This window comes from Engraulis encrasicolus, chromosome 16, assembly GCF_034702125.1.
Source record: "Engraulis encrasicolus isolate BLACKSEA-1 chromosome 16, IST_EnEncr_1.0, whole genome shotgun sequence".
Lineage (NCBI taxonomy): Eukaryota > Metazoa > Chordata > Actinopteri > Clupeiformes > Engraulidae > Engraulis > Engraulis encrasicolus.
Window position 1 is genome coordinate 36,261,398 of NC_085872.1, and position 23,407 is coordinate 36,284,804.

Genomic DNA, 23,407 nt, shown 5'->3' on the forward strand with positions numbered 1-23,407 from the left:
TCTCTCTCTCTCTCTCTCTCTCTCTCTCTCTCTCTCTCTCTCTCTCTCTCTCTCTCTCTCTCTCTCTCTCTCTCTCTCTCTCTCTCTCTCTCTCTCTCTCTCTATCACACACACACAGACACACACACACACACACACACACAATTATAGTGTGCAAATGGAAGTCAAGACAAAGTGACCAACAAAGTGTCCAAACTGTCTTCTACTCACTTTTGAGGAAAGAAAATCACTATTCTCACTCTTGATCTCTTTGCTAAAACAAGGTAAAAAAAAATGCATCGTTATTCACTGATTGGTCGCGTTTGTGGCAAGTGCTTTTCAGGAGCCTCCTTGTATCGGAGCTCTCGCGAGACGTCGTCTTACTCGTGTTGATCGAACTATCGCGAAGATTTGTGGTATTCAGCGGGTTGGCCTATGCGAAAAGGTGTGCTCCATGGCGGTGGCGGTGTCTGCGGTAAATAAAAACGTGTTCATAGTACCCCATGTACGCATATAATTAAGTTGCTGTTGTGTATATTAACTGCAATAAGATATAACAAACGCTTTCTTTTCAATTCGGAGTTCACGTGATTGTGATGCGGTTTAGTCATTCATACTCAACCTGGGAACTATCTGCTAACTTGCTAGCTGTGCATCGTTAGCTAAATGTAGATTGCAAATGCGAGAGCGGGATTTTGTTGATTGCTGGCTCGTTGGCCAGTTAGATACATTGTAAGATTGGTATCTAAACGTGGGCATCATGAAGATGGGAAGTCCGTTTTGATCTGCAAGTTAAAACCATATTTCCACAAGTGAGAACCATTTCCATGGTGGTGATATTGCCCACTAGCTCGTTGTAGCCACTTCGAGTCACCTAGCCAATTACCTAATAAAAGTGGTCATAACATTGTAGATGGACAGTTTGGACGAAAAATAGACTCTTGAGGCTCAGGAGGCATATGAGTTATTTGCTTTCATCGCCATTTAACGATTGTCGGCTGGATTTGTCCATCGTTTTAAGATCTGAATCTATCTTCCGTCCTATTCTTTGGCATGCATGTGTTCGCTTGCTAAGTCCGGACCCAATGTATGAAGTTGAGCTACATGGCTTGCTAGTAAACGCAGGGCTTTGAGGCCCTAACACAGCATCGCTTGTCACAGAACAGCGAAACAAAACTTTGTAAATAGACTAATGATGTGATTGGTTACGGGGTCCACGTTGACTTTCAACATTTCACACGATTTATGCTGCTTCCCATAATGCGTACGTGTGTAGCAGATAGGAATAGCGTGAAGTCAACAAATGCGTGATAGCTCATTGTTAACCTTAGCTTGCTAGCGATCCGGGAAACAACCATTTGCTTCACAGATGTTCTGTGTCGTTGGCCCAACAAAATGCAACCATTCAATGAACGGTTTCTGTTTCGCCGTTGATTTTATTAACCTTGGGTCTTGCATCAATACATTAATTTAAATTACTGTCCTTGAACCAGAGGAACATGTACTTCAAAGTGCATGAAATGGTGGAAGGTGGCTCTATTTTTTTTAATAGTGACTTTGTATTCATAACTTATCTGAAGGATTTTTCTTCCCCTGTAGACTCTGATTTGAACTGTAAAAGATCTCCGTAATTATTATCCTCTCTCAAGTAACGTGCAGCAGGACACCCCAACGGAGAGCAGGTGCTAGGTAAGGGCCTTACTTTCCCACCGCTCTAATCCACTGACTCTAAACAGTCAGGTAGTACAACATACTCACATATTCAGTGCAGACATGGATGTCGCCCTTATTCGTCAGTGTACATTCTGTTGTGAATGCACACATATTAAGGGATAACTATTTTGACAGAAAAATGTTCCACCTCCATGCTGCATTCTTTTTTTGCTAAGCTACCAAGAAGTAAAGCACACCTGGGCAGTTACCCTGGGGTATTTGTAATTTGCCAATTTAATTGTACCCTCCTCTTGTCTTTGGGTTGCCACAGACATGTTTTGCTGTGTACAAAACAACCGATGTCGTATTTCATTAGGGTGCCGAAAAACAAGGGTCCAAGACCCACTCCAAATTATTATGTTTTAAATCGCTCAAAAGGAAGCCTTACAATACAAATGTCATGGTACTAAATTGAGTTTGAGTGGTTATTGCATCATTATTAACACGAGTACGTGACTCAAGGACAGTGGATGGTAACAAAATTTGAAGACAAGACGAGGGTTTTTTTTTTTTTTTCAAACAGCTAGTTTTACAACGTTCATACTAGAGGAGAAGAAATGGCTCATTGGAATTGTGGTGCTAATCAATAGACATTAATCACATTGTGTCAGTCACAGTTGCCCCTTTCAGCAGAACATTCATGTGAATAGAACATGCATGTAAAGGGATACAAAGTTCAGTATAATCTATTGTGTTTTATAATTGTGTGTTCATCCAACTGGTGTTTTGGTTTCTATTTGTTCAAAATTGTATCCATGCAGATGAGAACTTCGTTATGATGAGGTTTCTGCTGTGCCATCCATAATTTTGTCTAGTCATATTTTGTCTATATCATAAAATGTTGTTATCCTTAGCCTTGTATGTTTTTGTCTGTCTCATAAACTTTCAAATCCAATTGACTGATTGGCTCAAACAAGATTTTTTTTTTCTTCAAATTAATGCAGTTCGTATTCAGTGACTCTTGTGCTAAGTAGGTTTTGTGTTTTTTCTTTTTCTTTTTTTCTTTTTTGTCGTTTCTCTCTATGTGTCGTCTGTGCTGTAGAGCGTATCTCTTGACTGTACTATATTTCCAAAGCCAATGGCAGCACTATTTGGGTTCAAACCTCCTTAAGGAGGGCAGTGCAGCACTCTGGAGTTCATATGAACAAAGGTACTTCAGCTTTCTTCTGTGTAGTAATCAATAAGGGGACTTAATTTGCTGAACATTCTCTAGGGAAAAAAACACTTTTAAGGGACAAGTTACTTTAGCGTACGGACAAGTGAATTTTCTTTTCCAGGAAGTGACTTTAAACCATGTGCTTATCTGCATGGATGCCTCTTGTCCTCTTCCTGATCTCTTATACCCTTAATTTTTGGGCTGTTGTGAAATAGAAGACTGTTTTAACATTTGGTTTTGTTTTTTTTCACCTCCCCATACATTCAGTTAAAGAACTTGATGGGCTCCTTTGCTAGCCTGTTTCTAATAATGAAACATTATTCCATGTGTGAATTACTTCCGAGCAAGCTCCATCTAATTCAATCACTTCTAGAATGTATGTCATTACTCTATAGAGCATCTGCATGCAATGCATCTAATTCTTACACCAAATCAAAGTAAAAAAAAAAAAAAAGAATGACTGGAGTTTTCTCAGCCTATGAATGTTCCATTACATTGTGTAGGTAGGTTGGTCCATGTTTCATGGGGCGCTTTGCAGATTAAGTGATGTTTGGTCTTTTCCTCACCTTCGTGGCTCGTGTGTGTGTGCAGGGCGTCCAGACTCTGACGATGGAGAATGGACAGAGCACCGGCTCGAAACTCGGCCTGCCGCCTCTCACTCCCGAGCAACAGGAGGCGCTGCAGAAGGTGAGTGCTGGGCAGGAAGGAGCAGACAGCTTTGCTCACTAAGTTGTTTGATTTTTGTCAGTGACGCCAGGAGTGCATCTTAATATGGGACCTTGCCTCCTCCACTCGCTTCTCGTCATGATTACATCACTGACAACAGCATTATATTTCAATATCTTGCAAAAGCTCAATTGTAGAGTCTTCTCGTTTGCAATTGTTATGGTGAATGAAAAACAGTCCCTCAAAAGTTGTTGTGGCTAGGCTGACAGCTGGGAAACTTTATCGTTTTCTCCACGGAGGAGGGGCCAGGAGGCGGGGCGAGGAGACAAGCGCAAGTGGAGGAGGCAAGGTCACATATTAAGACTCACTCCAGATGTACACATGGCAGCTCAGCCGTGCGTGCACACATTGTGATCGAAGCATATTAACGGATGAAACTGTGTGCATGTTTGCATTAATTTATAGTTAGAGTTTAAAATGTATTATTGCAAAGTAAGCTGGATTTAGTTTTTTTCCCCAACACCCCTTGTTTTATGTACCTGTTCATTTTATTCTTGTTCTGCACAAGTATTACTGATAACGTTTAGTTGTAGAAATGGTTACATCTTAGCCCCAAGACCAAGTGTGTCAGTTCCAGATGACATCCTTGCAAGTCGTGTGTTAGCAGCCTCCATCTACCGACAGGAGCGGGTCTTCAGTGCCTGCTTCTGTCGTCCACGGAGGTAGAGTAAAGCCGAGACTGCCTTCAGTACCAGCATGGTCAATCTGCTGGTACTATTCTCAAATCCCGGGACACAAATTCACGAGAAACATTTGCTTAATTAATCTGTTAATTAATTAATCTGTGATTAATCTGTGAATGATCATTTTAAAGGTTGACTACTTCATTCCACATTATATTATTGTGTGTGTGTCTATGTTTGTGTTTGTTGTGTTTGTGGCTGATTTCAGGCGAAAAAGTATGCCATGGAGCAGAGTATAAAGAGTGTCATGGTCAAACAGACCATTGCCCAACAACAACAAACAATAAACAACATTCAGGTGAAGATGCGTCTCACTCATGTTTATCAATTCTCACTCGTGGTGTTTTCATGCAAACATTTCACATGTGTCCATGAAGTAAGAAACTTGTTCTTTGTTTCAGATGGCCTCGATGTCCATGGGCTTTGGGGATCAACTTTCACCATTGCAGTCGGTGAGTTTTTCTGTCACTTCGATTCATCTCAAAGTACTTGGGAATTGTAGAAAAAGATCTTGAAAGTGCTCTTTGGTGTGGGGAAAAAAACAAGGTGTCATCTAAAAGGAGGGAGTCCAAGGCACTCCTCTTATTAAAAAATGTAAAAAGCCTTTATTTAAACATGGTTATTTTTTAGTTAAAACCACGGTCAGGGCAGGCACCCATGCGCAACGGTGCAGTGCCCTCTTCAGGGTATGAAGAGTGCCTTTGACTCCCGGCTTTTTTGATGACACTCTTGAGATGAAAAATGAAAATTGTACTCATACTGGTACATACTGGTACTCATACTGGCTGCTACTTTGTATGGTATTTAACAGAGTGACTGTAATAAAGGGTCTTATGAAGCATTATTAGCATAGCATAACTGTGAAGGGGGTACATACATGGTAGTTTGTGTGCCCTGACACTAGTGAACAATCTTCAGGCAGCAGACAGGTGACAATAATGTGCTTCTGGGCTGGAGGGATTGCTTAGTGATGCCACTGAGTTGTTTTTTCTTGTTTCTTTCTCTCCTTTCCCGCTCTGATTTTCTTCTATTCCTATCTCTTTCTTTTATGTCGTAAAGGTGGCAGCACAGCGGCAGCGGGCCCTGGCCATCATGTGTCGAGTCTATGTGGGCTCCATCTACTACGAGCTGGGTGAAGACACCGTCCGGCAAGCCTTCGCGCCATTTGGTCCCATCAAGAGCATCGACATGTCGTGGGACTCTGTTACATTGAAACACAAGGTCAGATGTTATTTCAGCTTAGAAGCTGTTTACACACGTAGATATTTTTGAAAACGCATTGGTGTTTGCTTCTTGTTTACACCTAGAATTTTAGAATGTGTATTTTAAAACTCTGATTTAGAAAATAATCTATTTTAGGGGGTTAAAACGCACCTGTCACAATGTGCACCTGTCCCAATGTGCACCTGTCCCAATTTTTGTTTTTATCCACATGTTGTGTTTTCACGTAAACGGATAGATATATATCCGATCCACATTTAAAAAATATCCACATGCGTGTATTCAGCACCTTATTAGTCAGTGAATTGGTAAAGTGAACTTTTTTGCACACTGCAACCGGGCAGGTATGCTGGAAATGAACCCAGTAGGTCGTAGATCTTGGAACTCATCACATACATTCCCTGATTAATCTAAAAGTATAGATGTTGAAATGACAATAAAACATCTGTTGGCAGAGGCAAAGTTTGATAATATTCAGTGGCCCCTCCATTTCTTGGCGCAGACTTGTTTCTTCCATACGAGTGTGTGTAATGTACGGAGGCAGAGGAGTGTCAGTGCTATGTCTTCGGTACCAGTGTGTTTATTGTCTGCTGGTTCTATCCTCAATCACTGCGACATGACCTAAATGAAATGAGCATTTTTGAGAGAGGAAATGGAGATGATTTTACTGTTAGGCTAGGGACCTGGGTTCCATTCCGGCATGAGGTCCTTCCCTGTCTGTCGCTCCCATTACTTTCCTCTGTACTCTTTAACGGTCTTATTCAATGAAGGCAAAAAAAGCCCCCCTAAAGATGACTTTCTGACTTGCTGTTTCTATCACACAGGGTTTTGCATTTGTGGAGTATGAAATGCCTGAGGCAGCGCAGTTGTCCTTGGAACAAATGAACTCAGTCTTGCTTGGTGGCAGAAACATTAAAGTAAGTTTGGGCCATCTCCCTATTTTTCTTCGTGAGTCAGATTTCAGCATAATGCATGTTTTGTACATCCCATGCTTTCCTTCTCATTGTTGTGTTCTTAATGCAGGTTGGACGGCCAAGCAATATTGGTCAGGCGCAGCCGATAATTGACCAGCTAGCAGAAGAGGCGCGGGCCTTCAACAGAATCTACGTGGCCTCTGTCCACCCCGACCTGTCAGACGACGACATCAAAAGTGTCTTTGAGGCCTTCGGAAAAATCAAATCATGTCAATTAGCACGGGATCCCACAACAGGGAAACACAAAGGTTATGGGTTCATAGGTAAGGTGTTTTGAAAAACCTTTTAAAATTATAACCATGTATTGTGAAGAACCTTTTGAAGGGTCATAACTTTATGTAAATCTTGGGCATTTCTCTTTTAGTGTGACATTTTTGCCTTTCTCTCTTGTGGTCAGGATTCCCAAAAAGCTCATTGTAGAGATCTAAATTAGGAGGAGAACTTGTGTACTTCAACGTATGAATGAACATCTGAAATGCTTTTTGAGTGCTGAAATGCTGAAATGAGTTTTATTGGTCTGAGTAATTGAAGAGCTTGCAGGAATTACTGCATTACTGCTGCTGTGCCTGTTGATGATGTTAATTTGGAAACATGTTGCAGATGTGTGTTCCTCTTTGCATCTGTTCCCTTTATACTTCAGCCTTTTGATTTTATGAAGTTGCGGTTGAACCACTTGCTGAAGTTTTATGATAAATGCTTTGAAGTGTGTATATCTCCATTATGTTTTTGTCCTAAAGCTTGGGGCATAATTATCTACCCATTTGTCTAGTCACCTGCCTTTACTCAAGCCATGAAAGGAACGTGAATTCCCGAATACAGTTTATTGCCCCCCTACGGAACAATTCTGAAATGCACTTTTTTAAATTTACATTCAAACGGCTGAAGTAAAAAAATAATAATGGAGCATTCTGAGATGGCAATAGCAGCACTTAAGTGTCATAATTCATTAGGTATGAGAACTGGATGCCTGTAACGTGAAGCTCCCGAACGCGCCTCTCATACTCTTATGCTTCCTCAATTCCAGAATACGACAAGCCACAGTCGTCGGCAGATGCTGTGACCTCTATGAACTTGTTTGACCTTGGCGGCCAGTACCTGCGGGTGGGCAAGGCGGTGACGCCGCCCATGCCGCTTATGACCAATCAGCAGCCAGGCGGCCTTCCCCCAGCGGCTGCTGTAGCGGCTGCAGCCGCAACCGCCAAAATTACCGCCCAGGTAAGCCAGTTTGACTCCTTTCACAAAATATTATTTCTTAGTCAGGTGTGAGTGAGTGAGTGAGTGATCAGCTGCTTTCTCTTGGCTCTGCACTAGAGCCTTGTTACAGTAAGGGTGTGTGATAAATCAGCTTAATTAGGCCACATCAGATACAAGATGATGGAAAGAGAGCAAAGTTTTTTTTTCCCTTTTATTTATTTAGTTGGGGTCCTCTGAGTCAGAATAGGCATTTGATGACATGATGACTCAGTTTGACTTATTTGAGAAGGAGACTTTTACATGCAGAAAGTTAACATAGCGTGTAAACTCCAAAAACAGATGGCATGGAATCTGTCCCACCCGGAGAATCGGACAGAAGACTTCCTACACTGCCTGGTAAATCCTTCAGGAAATTCTGTTACAAGCACGCTGGTGCCTTTTTGTTTTGTGTAGACATTTTAAGTGTTGGGAGGGACTTGTCTTCAGGCCCTCGTGTTTAATTACTTTCAAAAGTAACGTTGATTTGTCTTTAAAATATTTTGTGGGTTAGCAAAATGTTAACTGTCAGGAAATTTCTGGATGTTATAGTTGCTGTTCTGTCTTGGCTAATATGTAGAACCACATAAGATGACCCATGTAGATCCATGTATGTTAAAGCTGTTTCGTCTCATAATTGAACGCATTTTTTAGTTTCTTGGGCCTTGAATTATTTTATTCCATAGCAGCACATCCCTTAAGAAAAAAAAATGAGAAACAATTTCAGTATAATATGTGTGTGCTGTGCTCCAAGGCCAGGTTGATGTTGAAATGAGTAGACATGCATACCACTCAATGTTTTCAATATCTGCAGTTTCACACTTAAATTGTGTGACTGCTTTCTCAACGTATTTGAGTTCCTTAATTCATTTTATTGCTATACTGTATCTACTCTGTAATCATAGAGAGCTAGTGATAACTTACACTATCCTCTTTATTTTATTATTTCACACAGTATGCAGTGTGCTGAATACACAGGGGGGGAAAAAATCATCCAATGAATAAGTTGCAATCAACCCATTGTAATGTAACGTTTAATATAACGTGAACATTTGAGTACATAGTCATCACAGATGACATTATCAGAAAGAGAACAGTTTATGTTTGTCTTGTCCTCCTGTGTTTTTTCCCTCTTAGGGCTGGCTGCATATACTAAATTATGTATTTGATGGCATCATCAACGATAACCTTTTTAAAGAAATTATTTTGAGAAGACCTATATAATTTGTAATAGTTTTTGATAATATTGTGTTGTGCCGACTTTGCATGTCAAGTAATTTATTTAAAAAAAAACACTAGTGAGCACTTAGAAATTACACAAATCTTTAAAAGTAAAAATGTCCTTTGTTGCCACAAATAACTTCTCTTCTATAACGTTAATGTAAAAGCGACATCATGGGGTTGCAATCAAGCCCGTGTTGTTGGTCTCTCAAGTCAGTGAAGTAGTCAGTGGTGCAGATCTCATTGCAGGAAACTGAATCATCCTCAACACAGCTGACTGTTAATGATCTTTTGGCCCAAAGACCAGTAGTTGTTTCAAGTGGTGTTAAAACCACCTGTAAGAAGGGGACAAACCCCCAGAATTTCTCTTTTATTTTATGCAGCTGGCCCGCTGTCCTCCTCTCTATGTGCTCCATGCCCAGTTTCGTCCCTTCTCACCTCTGTCATTTGTGTGCGTGCGTGGGCGTGTGCGTGTGTCTGTGTGCGTGGCTGGCGGCGTGGGTGCATGTCTTCTGTGTCCTGGTTAACGGGCACTGTCCAGGCGGTGTTCCCTTATGTCCCGGTCTTTCCCTACAGGAAGCTGTGGCGGGAGCTCAGATCCTGGGGGCGATGAGTGGCGCGGCCACAGGCATCGCCCTGCCGCAAGCAGTCATGGCTGCGCAAGCTCCGGGAGTCATCACAGGTATGAAGGGAAGGACGTGGAGAGAGGCAGGGTAGGGTGGAGGTTTACGGGGGATGGTGGTAGTAGAGGTGCGACTTGAGTTGTGGGGGTACCTCTGTTGCCGACCCAAGAACCTTCCTCAGTTTAAGTTGCCGTCGGGATGTTTTGCGCCACCGTCAGTCGAGGATCCTCCATAGGGTTATGTCCGAGGATTCAGGAAAGGCTACAGAGTTGCATGCTCACTGCATGATGTTGTAAGGTGTAATGTCACGTGTAGACTTGCGTACACGGCAGGTAGGTTTGTACATACAAGTTGTGGTTCCATGTGTGTAGCCCTGTCTTTAAAGGTTTGTATTGCCATGTTTTTGTTTTTTTAATTTAATTTTAATTTCAAATTCAGGTAATGTCTGATCTTTGAACACTGACCAGAAATCTTAATGCAGGCAAACAAAAGACGTTGTATAAGCTCGGTTAAATCATTTTGCTGCATGCTTTACTTTTGTATGCAACAGCCACTCTAGGAATGCGCCCATACTATAAGGGTTTGGTCTCGAATTATTTGCACCCAAGGTACAAATTATGTAGCGCTAATTAGGCTGAGGGCCAAATTAATCCATCCACTCGTATGGCCACAGGTAGCACACATACATGTTATGTGTATTATATGTTTTCATTTGTTCCAATTTCATAGCGGGCCAAATGTTTGCAGTGCCCGGGCTGGATGTGGCCCACGGGCCGCCATTTGGAGACCACTGCTATAAGGGTTAGTGTTAAATTGGTACTTGGCCACCTTTTTGCTTCTTTTTTTTCATGCATTGGATTGGTGCATTGCCACAAAGTTATAACTAGCCACTGTGAAGAGGTCTGTTGTACTTTGAGTATGCAACACCTCGAATCTGCCCATTCCTAGCTTGTTTGCTATTGCAAGTGCCATGGTAGTCTTATTGCACAGTGGGTGCGTGTGTGTGTGTGTGTGTGTGTGTGTGTGTGTGTGTGTGTGTGTGTGTGTGTTTTTGTTTTGGTTTGAAGCAACACTGCAAATTCTCATTTCCCTTAGTCGAGTTGGTCTGTGAACCTTTTTGTGTGAACTTTCCCCCAGGTTGCTTTTTATGTCCTCAATTCATACATGCACATGGCCTGTCGTGGAAACTGTCCACTAATAGATTTCTCGTTTATTTTCTCTTTTCTCCTTGTCTCTTTTTCTCTCTCCCTTTTCTCTGTCTTCTCTCTTCCCCTCCCTTTTTTTCCACCCACAATCGCCCTGACTGTGGCCTCTTAACCCCTCCCCTTTGCTGCACACTGACCAACCAAGTGTGAAGAGGACTCTCACTAGCCCCTCCCCTCATAAACAAATCTCTCATTCCTATCGGCCAGTGAGTCTCAGATCCTGTGTGTTTTGTGGAGTTGGGTTTTTTGACATTCATCGATTTGAGCATCCAGATGGCGAGGAATGATGAATTAATGTTTTTCTGGGGGGTGGGTGGTTGGGTTTTATTGAAGCATTTTAAGAAATCATCCCTTCACCACATTCACACTCCTAGTGTTCACATGATAAACATTTTCCGTTTCCACTTTTCATTTTCCTTGTCCTTCTCTGACCGGCGTTAAGTGTAACTCTTGACAGGTGAGAGTGGTGCTGTATATATGTGTATAATGGGTTTTAACCGCATATTTAAATGTGCCCCACTTTTACATATTATGGCTTTATTCACTCTAAAGCACTTCATTTGGCTTGAAACGTCTTTTTTTCTTTTTTTAAAAAGATATCTTTCTTCTGGTAAGAAAAGCCAAGAGGATCTTTGGGTTGATGATGGAGTATGCTTGCAGCTGACCCTAAGACTGGTCACACGCAAGCACCTTAAGGCTGATCTATACCCCTACTGTCCATTTTGTTTGATAACAATAATCTGTAAGGGGTTCCTCCCCACCCTTATCCCCTTGTTTTTAACAGCCTGCTGTCTGGCCAAAAGTCTCATGTGACCCATGGGGCTTTTCCAGCAGTTGGCAGGCTCCCTTAGCGGTGAGCCTGTGCTGCCTGTGCTAACTGAATCTGGACTCCTTGCTCTGTCCCTCAGGGGTGACACCGGCACGGCCGGCCATGCCGGGCGTCCCCCAGGTAGGCCTGGTGAACCCGGTGCTGTCCTCGCCGCCCGGCCCTGGTACGGTGGTGGCGGCGGCCGCTGCAGCAGCAGCAGCTGCAGCAGCAGCAGCACAAGAGGTCCAGGAGGAGGAGGAGGCGTCCCTGGACGGCACGGCCCAGGAGATGCTGAGTGAGCAGGAGCACATGAGCATCTCTGGCAGCAGCGCCCGACACATGGTCATGCAGAAACTACTCCGGAAACAAGAGGTGGGTGGGAAAAGTGTTACCTTATGTACTGCTTCATTGCAAGAGCTTCTGTGCAAAAGGTCTGTCCCCGAATATAGCATTAATTTGAATGTCCTCTTCTTTGGTGTACAGTCTACGGTCATGGTGCTTCGGAACATGGTGGGCCCGGAAGACATCGACGACGACCTCGAGGGAGAGGTCACGGAGGAGTGTGGGAAGTTTGGCAACGTGAACAGAGTCATCATTTACCAGGAGAAGCAGGGCGAAGAGGAGGACGCAGAGGTCATTGTCAAGATTTTCGTGGAGTTCTCTGAAGCGGCAGAGATGACCAAGGCCATCTCGTCGCTCAACAACCGCTGGTTTGGAGGTCGCAAAGTAATCGCAGAGGTTTACGACCAAGAACGTTTTGACAACAGCGATCTCTCTGCATAGACTGTGCGAGCCTGCCCTTCCTTCGACAGGCCCTCGCCCCTCCTCTGCTAAATCAGTGCGGCTATCTGGGCACTGCTCTGCCAGCAGTGCTGACTTTGACTTTTTAACTTGTAATTATTTTATATCAATGTTCATATTAATGTAATTAATGATCCAAACATGAAAGCTGACAAGAGTTGTTTCACGGGACTTCTGTTATAGCTTTTAGATGGCAAGGAACAATAAAGTCTTCAAATATGAATGCTCTCTTTGTGGAATACATTTTCAAATGTTTTGCTTCTCAATCAAGTACATTATATATGCCAGTCTTGACTATCACTGCAGAAAGAACAAAAAGGGTCATGCGTTTTAAAAGAATGATGAACATCCCATTTAAACCAATGCTCAATGGGAACAAACGTTTTTGTGACGTAACCTCTGGTACAGCAGTCATTTTTTTTAATCAGTTGCTTTTTCAAAAGCCTCTTTATTGGTAGTGTTGTATGGTATGGTGGTTAGTTTGAGTCGACATTTGAATGTTATTTAACTGATCCTATTCCACTGATTGGTCTCCCAGTGGCTGCTTTTTTATGGACCCTTGGTATTACAAGAGGGGGGGGGATCCCGGCATGAATGATTGAATGCAGAGCAGACAGATTATGCAAAACAACCGTTTCTGTAATTACACTAAAAAACAAAATGTGAATATGAAAGGAAGCGATATCATGGATATCAATTAATCAAACGGACGCAGACGTTCCATTGGGTTGTTTTATTTCCAATGGGGGGAGGTAAATACACGTCGGACATGCTTCCTGTTTTCTTTTCCGCTGGGTTGCATCAGAGATGGCCATGGGTTGCATTCGGTTGCAAACATTATGCAAGGCGGTAAGCCGTGTAGTGCAATGACAACGAAATGACCCAAAGTATTACATGCTTGTAGGTGGTAGATTTATTCGATCTGTGGACACGTACATTTTAATAGCATGGCGCTGAGCTCTGGCGGGTGGGCTCAGATGCCGCCGCCGCCACCTGCCCTATCATTCCCGGGAGTGATGCAGTCAACCTGTACGACGGTTCTCATGTCGGTGCGGGTATCTGTGTGCCATTCGGGACTCCAACCGCTCTGTCTCCCTGGTCCTGGGGATGACACACTTCGTCTTCAATTGAGCATGGACCCAAGCAAGGCTGGGGAGTTTCGGCTTGCCTTACGGGAAGTCTACAGTTCTGGTCGCAGTGTGGTAAGGTCATGACAGTGAGATGGATATACTAGAGAGACAGGATACTCGTAGAATTTCTGGTGGTAGGCTACCCAGATTTGACGGAGCTGTCTGGTGCGTGCGACATTTGATGATGAAAATTGTAGAACTATTTGGCGTGCGAGTGTTGCACGGACATTTGCGGACTTGTTTGAGCATCAAGTTCTATTATAGGCTTAATTGCACATCAGCTGTTCAGTTATGTGGTGGTGATGACCAGAACCTTTTAAAGGTGATTCAGACATGCATTGTAGAAGAACCTCTATGGATTTAAGGGTCAGCTGTATGTTCCCACATATTTAAGATATTATTTCAGTATATTCCACAACTTCATGTTACTGTTACCACATTTCCGAATAAACTATAGAGCATGCCTTTCTCCCTGCCATGGAATAGGGCTTATTTGAATAGAAATGGGAACATGGAGCAGCAGCAATATGATGTGAGACCAAGGACCAAAATAATAATGATGATGTCTTAGTGATGTGTGACCAATGGGTTGTGGGCATAGACACGGTCCCGAATTTATAGCCTCATTTACAGTTCCTTGCCACAAATTAGAATCAGGAAAAAGTTTATTTAAATATTTCCATAATTCCATCAATTGTGTTTAACTTTTCTGGATTGTTAATGCATTGCCCAGATCTTGAATATTCCTAATCATTCATTTGTTTATTTGTACATATTTTGGCCTTCCAACTCCAAACTCCCCCCATGATGAGGAATTAATTTCACATTATTAGAATGTTGTAATAAAATCACCTTTTTCTTCAGAAAAAAATAAATTCGGATCACATCAAATCAGTTGAAATTTCGTACTTTCTACATAACATGTCAACCATGTTCAATAGGCCTACTTGGTTAGGACTGTCTTAATCACTGCCATGTGGCGTTTAACATTGAAGTCAATGGCAGAGGCATTGCATGGGAGTTTTGAAAGCATGATGCTTGTCAGCTGTGTATTTTTTTTCAGCTGTTTGGTGCTTTGGTGGTATGAACCAAGAAATCAGACATAACATCAGAAATAACATCCCATTCATTTTCAATGGGCTTTCATTTCTGGCGAGTTACAATGTCCATACGACCAAAGCACCAAAATGTGGCATGGACATCTACAGGGTACGGTATATTGAAGAGTCAAGTGTGGGTCACTAGATCAAACAAACAAAAACAGCTGAGAGCAAAGCATCAAGGATGTCTGGGCTTCCAGAACTCCCATGCAATGCCTCTGCCATTAACTTCAATGTTAAACACATCATGGCAATGATGACAGTCCTAACCAAGTATTGTACTGACATGTTTGTAGAAAGTACCACATTTCAACTGATTTGAGGTGACCCAAATTTCTTTTTTTTTGAAGAAGAAGAAGAAATCTGAAATTTTATAATAGTGTGAATTCCTCAATGGATGTTTTGGAGCTGAAAGGACAAAGTGTGCAAAGATAAACAAATGAATGATTGGAATGGTGCAAAATGTGGTCAATGCATCTACAATTCATGAAAGTTAAACATTATTGATGGAATTATTGAAATACATCAACTTTTTCACGATGTTCTAATATTATGGCCAGCAGGATCTGTACATTTACAGGAGCGTGCATATGTGTGATCACTGTGATATTCATGCACACCATTCAGTTTGTTTTCCACTGACATAATGTTTTTCCTCCTTTTAGTTTTTAGCCGTGTTTGACCTGCGGACAGTGATATATGAGATAAAGTCCACACGCTGCCATGAACTTCGTCTGACCACTCCGCCTTATGATCGCCTCAGCTTCAATTTTCGCAGTGAGCAAGAAGCCCAGGTGCGAGTGTGACACTTGGTGGACATAGGCCTTGTTTGAATTACAGTAATTTGCAATGAGATTTCACTCTGTGTTTTTGTTTATCAGTGGCCAGTGGAGGTAATCTACATTAGTGTTTCTCAACGGGGGTGGTACAGCCCCCCAGGGGGCGTTGGGGAGCTCTAGGGCGGGCGTTGAGAAGGATACAGCAGACAGAGGGTGGTGCTTAGTTGCCATTGGGGTGCATTGGAAGGCTTATTTTAAGGTCGTTGAGGGGGTTATGGTGAGGTTAAGGGGGCGTTTGTTAAACTAAGGTTGAGAAGCGCTAATCTACATGATGGCAGTACAGTAGGCCTATTATTGCAATATTTCGCCTTGCCTCCATCGGATATGGGGCAGGGGGAGGTCAGTAAGTGCAGGTATGCGCTCTGAGTAAGTCGCGCCAACTCTGGAGTGTTGCAAGATTACCTCAACAAAGGAGAGTTCTGTTTGCAGCCCACAGTAGTAAAAGAGAATTACTCACATCCTTCTCAGAGTAGAACAGAGTCTTGCAGCTTCATAGTTTGCTATAGTCCAAGCCTCATCAGCAGTATGCGTGGATGTGAAAATGTATCAAGACTTGATGGAATTTGCTCTTGTGATTTGGTGAGATCTGTCTTTTCCAGCATGACCTATTTGTAAAATTTGTCTTTCACTTTTGTGGGATATATTTCTTTTCGAGCAGAATAGTTTTGTAGGGGGCTTTGGTGTCTTCCTTTTGGCACCTCTAGTTGGTATGGTGAAAATAAGGCTTTGCCTTTGTCTCAAATCATAATGATTTGACTTTTAATAAATCTGTGCCAACACTCAGCAAGGTTCTGACTATGAGGTGACATTACTTGCAGTGTTACAAGTAACTGTTTTGTAAATATTTTGATGTGGTTTCATTCAAAAGAACTGCTGGTTTGTTTGGTTTGCATTGACACCACCTAAGCTTAATGTTTTTTTTGTTATTGTTGCACAGGAATGGGGGACTGTGTTCATGTCATCACTGAGTGAGGCCCAAAGAGGTGTGTAGTAATGTGCTCATTCTTCACAGAATCTTTCTCCATGCATTTCCATTCTGTTCCACCTATTTGCCTTATCGTTTTGTAATCTCCATTAGACGCGTGAAATATGTCGAAATATGTCACCTGCTTTCTTTTTCTTTTTTCAGTGGCAAACATCACCCAGGACCCAGTGGAGGAAAAACATCAGAACTATTCGTCTTCACATCAGCAGAGTTTGAATGAATTGGCATGCAAAGGTGAGTGCTGACATACTACAATCCTCCTTCTGACAGCTCATAACTGGGATGCAATGTCATGCACAGACAGTTACTAGACTCTAGTACAGGGGTGTCAAACTCATTTTGGTCCGGGGGCCGCATACAACCCATGTGGACCTCAAGCGGGCCGCATTAGTAACTTCATCGCAAAAAAAAAACGTAAAGCAGAGGATTAGTGTTCAGTACTATCACGTTTTAAGTGTGTTGAATATGTAGAAAGCAATGCAATACTGATAATCCTATGCAAAATTTCCTTGACTTCATTCATTCATTGCCAACCGTCAATGAATTAAATATGACACAGTTCATTTTGGCAGGGGGTCTGGGGGATTTTCCCCAGAAAATTTTGTATTTCTTAGATGTAATTTCCTGCATTTTCACGCATTCTAACATCCCGTTTCCAGTTTCATCTTAATAGGAACCAACACAAATCCAATTATATTTATTATTTAATTACAACCAATACCAATACAATACGAATAAGTTTATCTCTATATATGAGTTCTATAATATATGAGCTTTATCAAATGCCTGTTACAGTACAAATTCACCATTTATAATAGAAGTGGGATGTGCATTTTACTATATACAGTATACAGTAACAGAGGGACCATTATCTTAATGTCATGCAGGTCTCGATTTTGCCCCGAGGGGCGTAATTGCGCATTTCGGTTATTTCATTGGAAAAAAAAAACGTTAAAAAAAAAAAAATGTACATCCGTACGTTTGACACCCCTGCTCTAGTTCTAGAGAAACTTTGTAATATTTGAAACATCTTACATATTGCACTCTATTTTTACATACATCTCTCTCTCTCTCTCTCTCTCTCTCTCTCTCTCTCTCTCTCTCTCTCTCTCTCTCTCTCTCTCTCTCTCTCTCTCTCCACATCTGTCCCTTTAGAGGAGCTATGTGTAGAGTTAGCCAAAGCCATACATGCTGGGGATGCCATGTCTGCAATGCAGCATGCCACAGCAATGGCCCAGCAGAAGCTGTCTGTCAACGTCCAGCCTTCACCACAGAGCAACAACACCGAGGATGAAGACATCAAGTTAGTCACTGAGCTATATGGTTCCATCATGTGTTGCACAATGATTTTATGTCGAATTCTCGGAAATTATTAAATTGTTTATCTTGACGGTGAAATATAAGAAGCACTTTTATTTGCACTATATTAGATAACTGCTCTGTGAAAACGAGCTAGAGTGTGCTTATTTCCCTGCCGTAGGTCAGTCTTACATCTTGAACCATAATAGGTAGGCAATGCTTATGATGAGTGTTTGCCTCCTACATACGGTGTAGAGAGAATGGTCAGTAATCAGTGTTTGCCACAGGAATGTCTCACACAGTTACTATGATGACTGCTGATGAGCATGGACATGTGTGTTGCAGTCTTGCTGTGGTTGTGGAGGATGCCTCTTTCTCTCACTGTTTCACAGTGAAAGCGATGCCAAATATGACTGTCTCGTCACTCAAACAACAGGTGATCCGTGTCTGTACAAATGCCTATTCCTTGTGATTCTAATTGTTCAATGGCGTATTAAAACTGTAATCCCAGAAATGAAAATAAAAGGCATTTATGTTTAATTCCTGAAGAAAAGGACATCCAATGACATTTATACAATCTAATTTCAATGTGGGATTAATATGCTTAATGTAGACTAAATGGTGCCCTCTTTTGGCAACCACAATTGAACTGCAGTTGAGCAACATGGTGTATTGAAAGGTCTAGAAACAACGTTGTTGATTTAAAAGCACATGTACTTAATGCATGTTAAAAATGTTACATCTTTTTTAGACTTTTCTGTAGATCTACAAGTTCATTAACTGTCCCGTGTGCATCCTTGCTGCAGATTTTCCTGGAGTACGGGTTCCACCCGAGTGTGCAGCGGTGGGTCATGGGTCAGTGCTTGTGTGCGGACACTCGCTCGCTGGCGTCCTACGGGGTGGTGCACAGCGGTGCCACAGCCTTCCTGTACCTGTTGTCCGCCCAGCAGGCTCGGCTGAGCCGCCAGCTCTTCCAGAAGGACCAGGAGACTGCCGTCCTCCACCCCAGCAGTAGCAACACCACCAGCTCAACCAGCAGTAGCAACAAGACCAAAAACAACAAGACCGCAATGCCAGACCTTAGCCCCAAGACGAACCCTCACCCTAAACCCAACCCTAATCCCAACACTAATTCTAATCCTAGTCCCAGCCTGCCTACCCCTGGAGTTGCCGACCACGACTGGCGAGGCTACAGCACCCTGCCGTGCAGGCTTAACCACAGCAGCACGAGTATGTGAACTTGTATTGTCTTTGGCACACTTACACAAACGCAAAGACAGAGAGAGATGCATAAGCATGCACATATAGCTCACAGCTGACTGGATTCCACTGCTGCTTATGGTACTGTGTGTTCTTTTGTGATGTGTGGTGAGAAGGTAATGGAGCAGAGAAGCCTAGCATAGCTGACGTGGGGAACCTGGAGGCTTTGCAGGTGGGTGGGCCCAGCAAGGTCAACAACCCCCAGGTAAGAACACACGTGAAACTAATGCTGACCCCATTCATAGAAATTGAGTGGTAAATATAAATGAAACACATCTAAGTAATCATTATGACTTGGAAATTTAAAACATCTTGTACTTATTGGAAAACTACACTTTGGTCAGACAGTACATTTGAGTTTTTTTGTATTTGTATTATTGAATTGTTTATTGTTCAGTTGATTTAAAGTTTATTACTTTACTAGTAAATATTCAAGAAAAGATTGCATTTGTGAAGGGGCAGCATACTTTTGAAAATAAAGGACTGAAATGACCTTCCTTTGAAGGTGAACTGTGTGATATTTTCTGTAGTTTATTTCCAGACATCTTGCTGCCCATTCACAAATGTTACCTTTTTCACAAACACTTAGCACCACCATCATCAAATTCTAAGAGTTCATAATGACTGGGAAAATTGCACTTTTCATACACGAAAAGGGGGATATTCTCCACATCCGCCATTTTGAATATCCATAAATATATATTTTCAGTTGCAAAACTTCCTGTGTTGTGGTCACACTAGTGAATGTTAGTTTATTACTTAGTAAATATACATGAAAATGTCAAATTTGGCAATAGGCAGCACAGTTTCAATGAGCATCATAGTTGCAATTACCACTCTGGCCGCAATGCTACACAGTGCACCTTTAATGTCTATGGTCTACTCTACACAGTATGTCACAGACTTAAAGGGGTATGCCACTATTTTGGGGCTTAATGCAGTTAAAATTGTTGGCCAGGGTTTATAAAGGTGGTAAAGTGTCTTATTTTTCATGTATGCCGTTGTCTTGCTTTAAGACAAGTTAAAAGAGGGAGCATGTCGCTAAGCTAGTGAAAGTCAATGGATCCGTGTAGAATGCTACACGGATCCATTGACTTTCACTAGCTTAGCGGAACTTGTCTTAAAGCAAGACAACGCTTAACATGAAAAATAAGATACTTTACCACCTTTATAAACCCTGGCCAACGATTTTAACTGCATTAAGCCCCAAAATAGTGGCATACCCCTTTAAGTGGCAGTACTAGCCAGCATCTCTTCGAATAGCTCCTCCAGTGATCAATCCTGTGTTTGCCGCCTGTTCAGGTGGGCTGGGCGTGTCCCTCGTGCACATTCCTCAATGATGCCAGGCGACCCAGCTGTGACATGTGCTGCTCAGATAAGCCAGAGTTGCATCAGCAGGGTCGCGTACCACAGGTAAGGCACCCTAGGTCCTCGAAGTGGACCCTTCTTTGTCAGAATGCGGCGAGCATCTGGCTACCCTAACTAGAATGGTATAGCTCTCTGGGGTTACTGTAAATGATTGGATTGAAACAGGCTCACTCATGACAACCTAAGATCTAGCAAAATGATCTATCAACTTGCCTTCATTGATGAGAGAAGGGTGGATAGGATGTATTTCATTTCAGAGTACTGTTGCCATGGAGGTTGTTGCAGAGCAATTATCAAGTGGTTATACAGTATTTAATATGTGGCACAGTTGGGAGAATCCAGAAGAGAGGTCTGAATGTCAGAGAGTGCAGACATCCGTCAAGGAAGCTGTTTGATAGAACATTTGACTATGTAACACCATTCAATTTGCGGTTACTAGGGGCGTCTAGATTTCTAGGCTAGCAATGAAGAATCTTAAAAAAAAATCACCAAAATTTAATCACTTCCTTTTGTTCCTTTCGCCATTTCCAACAACTCCACAAAGTTTCATCTGAATCCATTCAAAACTTTTTTAGTTATCCTAATGACACAGACAGACAGACAGACAAACAAACAAACCAACGCAACCGAAAACATAACCTCCTTGGCGGAGGCAATGATGTTATAGAACCCATGGTGATGAATCCTAGCCCTTTCTAATGCAACACATGTACAGAAAAAAAAGTTAAGGTCTCCCAAATAGGTGTGATCACTGAGGGGGATTACACATTCATTGTCACTATTGATGAGAATTTGATGTAACTGACAAGAGTTTGAGCCTGTACTGTGAAAAATAACATCTCTGATAATAATGGACCGGTGTTTGTACTCATGAGTGATGCTGGGGTGCGTTTCTCGACAGTGTCGTTGCTAGCTTATGCCTCTTTTCCACTGCCGGTTTTCTGGTAGGCCTACAGCTCAACACAGCGCAACTCAGCCGATGGAGCTGCGTCGTGTCTATTTGAAAAGCAAATAGTGGTGGCCGAGTCGCGCTGTGTGGAGTGGTAGGCCTACCAGAAAACCGGCAGTGGAAAAGAGACATAAGTTGGCAACTTTGTAATGCAATTTCCCATCGGCAACTTTTTGACACTGTCGAGAAACGGGGTCCTGGACAGCCAGTCAACATGCCATGAATGTGTATCATTTCAAACCAGGCAGGAGAGAGAAAGAGGACAAGGAAGAGGTCAGGTGGTGCAAAGAGGCAAGGTGCAGCACACAGGCACTAAACCACATGCTGTTGAAGGAGAGGTAAACCTTGGAATGACGCCAGCCCAAAGAATGGCATGACTGTGTGTAGTGTGTAGTATGTAGTGTCGTGAAATAGGACATTTTTTTGAATCTACAAGAGACCAAGGGAATCGTCAACTGTGATGGCTGATGCTTTTCTTTTTTGTTTTCCATTTAAAAGGTAATATTGTAATATTGTCTGCATGGACCAATGGGATGGCTGACAGCAGAATCTGACACACAACCCTTCCCAGCGATGATAAGACTACACCTCATCATTCACAACTGCAAGTCTTACATAAACACGGCGCCGCTACCAGGTGTTGTAGCTCCCAACACAAACACTTTGCAACCCAGCTACTCAACGCAAGCTGACACTTACAGAGAACTCTTGACAGTCTGGACAGTGAGTCAGTCATATTCAAGCAGATGATGGATGTGAGAAGTCGTCCATTCGATGACCACTCACTGCATGCATGCTGACTAATTGCTAATACTGACTCAACTGAGAGGTTGTCATCATTCCAAAATAACACCCTGAAACCTTCTGAAATACAGGATGTCACCATCATGCAGGAGTGCCACTCAAAATCGTGAGTGTGCGGAAAAAATCTATAACATGAATGGGGCTATGACATCGGCAAAACTGAGGAAGCAACGGTTGGCTTTCAAACCAGGGTTGCATTTCTCGAAACCATAGTTGCTAATTATGTTACCTACTTTGTTTGCAATGCAATTCCCATTGACAACTACTCAAGTTGCTAATTGGCTAAAAACTATACTTGAGAAACGCACCCCAGTTCAAATGTTTGCAACTCAATTTCCCTTTGGAAACTACCCATGTTGATAACTGGCTAAGAACTACACTTTCAAGAAAAGCACCCCAGTTCAAAGTTCATGTAATAGGCCAGAGCAGCAGTGTTGTCACCACAGACATCATATATGAAGACTAGATGCGTCGTCCGCGTTCCCGTCATGCAAGCCGAACGTCCGCGCATGGCGGCCATGATAGAGCAGCCTGCTGGCTCAACCAGTTGCAATGAGTTTTTGGTGTTGTATACTCTTCAGATGGCCATAATTCCCTCAAATTTATTTCGATTTTCGAAAGGGTTGGTTTTTTTACACAATATAAAAAATTCCAAACGAAAGTATATGTTGATACTGCATAGTGATGCATATCCACATTATTATTATATTATATTACATTATATTATAATGTTCATAGGTCTAAAATCATGTATAATATAATTCAGTAGGCTTATTCAGGTAATTAAATAGACCCCATAAACAAATGCACAAAGTAATATTTTATATTTTCAGTAAAATAGCAGATAAACGTTCACTTTAGTCTACATTCTCCTTTGGTTTCGACAGCTCCATCTTGTGTTCAAAATGAGTCGTGACGCTAAAGCCATCCAGATAGAATTAACTTGTTGCGCTGTAGGCTACATCTCTCTTCCAGTACGTCATCTCTGTCGTCTATAATTTGATGCAATGAATATATCCATGCCGTCAACGTAATGCACAGCAATGATTAAAATGTGTATTAGCTCTAGGTCTATCTATTTTTTTGGACAAATAGGTTAAGTGGGAAGCATAGGCCTATTACTCTCCTGGGCGTTTTACCCCAGTCTTAAGGAGCCCTACCATTTATAAACACGTGTCAATATTTCAGCGAAGCAACAGAATACATTTTTAAGTATCCCAACGTTTCAACTCTTCACTTTACTTCAGCTGTAACGGAGGGTCTGTGGAGAGTTTAGGCTGCTCTAATATGGCCGACCTGTGCGGACGTGCTTGAAATACGCGATGACGTATCT

At 42.3% G+C, this 23,407-nt stretch overlaps 2 protein-coding genes and 2 non-coding genes across 8 annotated transcripts; all 4 read left to right on the plus strand.

Annotated features, from left to right (window-relative positions):
• Positions 1–346: 346 nt before the first annotated feature.
• puf60a (poly-U binding splicing factor a) lies at positions 347–12,563 on the plus strand. Of its 5 annotated transcripts, XM_063219527.1 has the most exons (15): positions 347–454; positions 1,579–1,668; positions 2,735–2,842; positions 3,440–3,535; positions 4,466–4,555; positions 4,659–4,709; positions 5,317–5,478; positions 6,303–6,395; positions 6,502–6,715; positions 7,477–7,667; positions 7,986–8,042; positions 9,480–9,585; positions 10,256–10,327; positions 11,640–11,911; positions 12,023–12,563. In XM_063219527.1, exons 4-15 carry the CDS (start codon positions 3,458–3,460, stop codon positions 12,320–12,322), a joined length of 1,686 nt encoding a protein of 561 aa, XP_063075597.1. In that variant the 5' UTR covers positions 347–454; positions 1,579–1,668; positions 2,735–2,842; positions 3,440–3,457; the 3' UTR covers positions 12,323–12,563. The 5 variants fall into 5 exon arrangements, with proteins under 5 accessions (XP_063075597.1, XP_063075595.1, XP_063075594.1 ...); XM_063219525.1 differs by lacking the exon at positions 2,735–2,842; XM_063219526.1 differs by lacking the exon at positions 2,735–2,842 and having other exon boundaries at positions 414–484.
• On the plus strand, positions 4,182–4,312 carry LOC134466688 (small nucleolar RNA SNORA57). Its single transcript, XR_010038389.1, has one exon. It is a non-coding gene; the product is annotated as a small nucleolar RNA SNORA57 (small nucleolar RNA).
• LOC134466687 (small nucleolar RNA SNORA57) lies at positions 5,962–6,098 on the plus strand. Its single transcript, XR_010038388.1, has one exon. It is a non-coding gene; the product is annotated as a small nucleolar RNA SNORA57 (small nucleolar RNA).
• Positions 12,564–13,095: 532 nt separating the features above from the next.
• Positions 13,096–22,510, plus strand: LOC134465714 (ranBP-type and C3HC4-type zinc finger-containing protein 1-like). The gene is made up of 11 exons (XM_063219529.1): positions 13,096–13,542; positions 15,236–15,364; positions 16,347–16,392; positions 16,539–16,628; positions 17,550–17,697; positions 18,039–18,129; positions 18,500–18,923; positions 19,070–19,158; positions 20,256–20,366; positions 21,515–21,608; positions 21,769–22,510. The coding sequence occupies exons 1-10, from the start codon at positions 13,288–13,290 to the stop codon at positions 21,584–21,586; spliced, it is 1,455 nt and encodes a 484-aa protein (XP_063075599.1). The 5' UTR covers positions 13,096–13,287; the 3' UTR covers positions 21,587–21,608; positions 21,769–22,510.
• Positions 22,511–23,407: the final 897 nt, after the last annotated feature.